The sequence below is a fragment of the Aplysia californica genome, unplaced genomic scaffold, assembly GCF_000002075.1.
Source record: "Aplysia californica isolate F4 #8 unplaced genomic scaffold, AplCal3.0 scaffold00006, whole genome shotgun sequence".
Classification (NCBI taxonomy): domain Eukaryota; kingdom Metazoa; phylum Mollusca; class Gastropoda; order Aplysiida; family Aplysiidae; genus Aplysia; species Aplysia californica.
This window is the reverse complement of record NW_004797276.1, coordinates 1,150,909-1,153,408: the sequence shown is the minus strand read 5'-3', so window position 1 is coordinate 1,153,408 and position 2,500 is coordinate 1,150,909. Positions and strand designations below refer to the sequence as shown.

Here is a 2,500-nt window from a genome sequence, read left to right as displayed (position 1 = left end):
ATATATATATACATACAGCCTTTCTTTTGAGAGAGAGAGATAAAGAGAGAGAGATAAAGAGATAGAGAGAAAGAGAGAGACAGAGACAGACAGACAGACAGACAGACAGACAGACGGACAGACAGACAGACAGACAGACAGACAGACAGACAGACAGACAGACAGACGGGGTGATGGACAGACAGAGTGACAGAGTGATTAACGGACAGACAGATTGACAGACAGCACGCAGAGAGGGAGCCTAGGAAAGCGGGGTAAATGGAGGAGAGGGGGGGGGGATAGATAAAAGGAATGAGGGAGTGGTGTAAGAATATAGTAACAGTGTAATGAAGAGTATTGAAATGATAACTGGAGAATGGTTTCCCCCTTTTTTTTCCTGACATATATTCGTGTATTTTCCCAGAACAAGAGATGTACCCACCCACCCCGTTCCCCAACCTTATAAGCATCACGATTTTGTCTATAATTTTGATAATACGCCCTCATTTTCAGATCAGCTCTTCTGACCCTTTGTCCCAAGGATTACAAACTCAAGCAAAATTTAGAGGGTTGAAAATACGTCTAAAACTATTAAAAGGGTTTGTCTCACTCGTTACCGTTCAATATGTCATAGATTTTTATCTTCGAGGTCAGAGTGTGGTTGAGGGAAAGATACTCACCTCTTGATCAAGAGGCCTGAGCTCAGTCCCCCAATAATTTCAAAAGTTTTTTTTAAAAATCAGTTTCAGCTTCGCCTTGTCTCTAAATAAGGCTAAATAGTAGATGTCGACTCTAAAAAAATCGAATGGTGACGATTAGAGATGTTGATTTTCTATCTCGAGATCAGCCTCGACTAAAACTACGATAACTGACCTTAGTGACACCGCCAACAAGAACACCAAAAGTTGGGTCTATGGAGCCGATGAGGAAGGAGGCCAAGCAGCCACAGAAGATGTAGAGAGCCTCTGGTCTGCTTAGCTTAGCTAAGCGTAGGAAAGCCTCTGGTCGCGATACGATGGAACCCTGGAAATCCTCTTCGCTAGGCTGGAGACAGAGATGAAACAGCTGATAGGGTAAAGATCTGCCTCAGCCCTCTATTCGGAATTAACATGACCTACAGTACACTTTCATCATCATCATCATCATCATCATCATCATCATCATCATCATCATCATCATTGTCATCACCATCATCATAATCATCATCAACATCATCATTATCAAACATCATCATCATGGTTATCGTTGCCGTCGTCGCTGTCGCCTTCGACATTGTAATAATCGATAATTATCTCAAACAATAAGGCAGCCTTAATTTTAATACAGAAAGTGAGATGTCTGGAATAAAAAAGTAAAGAATAAAATCTCTACATATTATATGTATGGAAGTGTGTCATTTTGGCTGTCTAAGACTGCCGAACCACTTAACTTTCAATTTCGACAAAATTAATAGTTGTTCAGAATCATCTAAAGGGTGCACAGTTTTATAGAGGAGAGTGAAGTCACTGTTATTTTAATTTTCAGTTTTTCATTCGTTTAGATCTAATCTTGAGAAAGTCCGTCTTCTAAGATGCCATTGCAAATAAGCGAGGTTTCCGTTCACTAGCCGTGCGGGCGGATTCCACACCTTTGAAATTCAGGAGTGTACCACCACGAAAGCGGAATAGAGAATCAATCTATTCATCTATTATATATCTGGCAACTTGGAAACTCATGTGTCACTTTTCACATAAAACTACGACAGCTACAAAGTTGAAAGTTGGCAAGTACCTGCAAAAGATAGATAGGTCCCATTCTTTTCCTGAATTAAGAAAAATATATTAAAATTTGACAAAAGTCCCCGCCCATCTTTGGCCTTTGTGATTATTCCACTGAGAAACGAAACAAATCGGCGAAGCTGTCCTTCACAGCGGAAGTGCCGGAAGTGATATTCTGCGATGCGCATTTTGTTTTAAGAGTATTGATTAAGATCTTCTAATTTTTTTTTCATCTCTCAAGATTTATTGCTCCATTCCAGTAAAGTGTAAATACAGTAGGCCAATGACTTTCAGTTGATGGTAATGCACCGATCATTCCCTTCATCGAAAGGGGGCCGAGCTAGTATATCATAATTTATAAAATGTGTAAGGTTGAATTTTAACTTTCTGCATAAGTCAGCAAGTATGCCTTCATGCGAGTGTGCCTGGGATTCTTAGAAATATCAAAGAAGGGTTTACCAACATCTTCAAGACCCGGAGAGCTCAGTTCTGTTCAAGGCGTTGATTCATTACGTGAGCACTCATTATAACTGACCTCCGGCTTTTAGACGCATGGTCTCTAATGGAGTGTGACTAAGTAGCTCAAGAAAAATCTAGCTGGAAAAAAATACAATCGTAATACAAACGTAACCAACTGATAGCAGCTATTATGTTTTGGGTAATGTTGATTGTTGCGTAATAATAATGATAATGATAATAATGATAATGATAATGATGATGATGATGATGATGATGATGATGATGATGATGATGATGATGATGAT

At 39.5% G+C, this 2,500-nt stretch overlaps 1 protein-coding gene across 1 annotated transcript in view; it reads right to left on the bottom strand.

The window, feature by feature from the left end:
- The window catches only part of LOC101855916 (ATP-dependent translocase ABCB1), a 38,288-nt gene that overhangs the window by 11,855 nt on the left and 23,933 nt on the right, over window positions 1-2,500 (bottom strand). Inside the window, exon 11 of the mRNA XM_035969232.1 lies at window positions 853-1,023. Coding sequence (XP_035825125.1) covers window positions 853-1,023 — 171 coding nt within the window. The remainder of the gene's footprint in view (window positions 1-852; window positions 1,024-2,500) is intronic.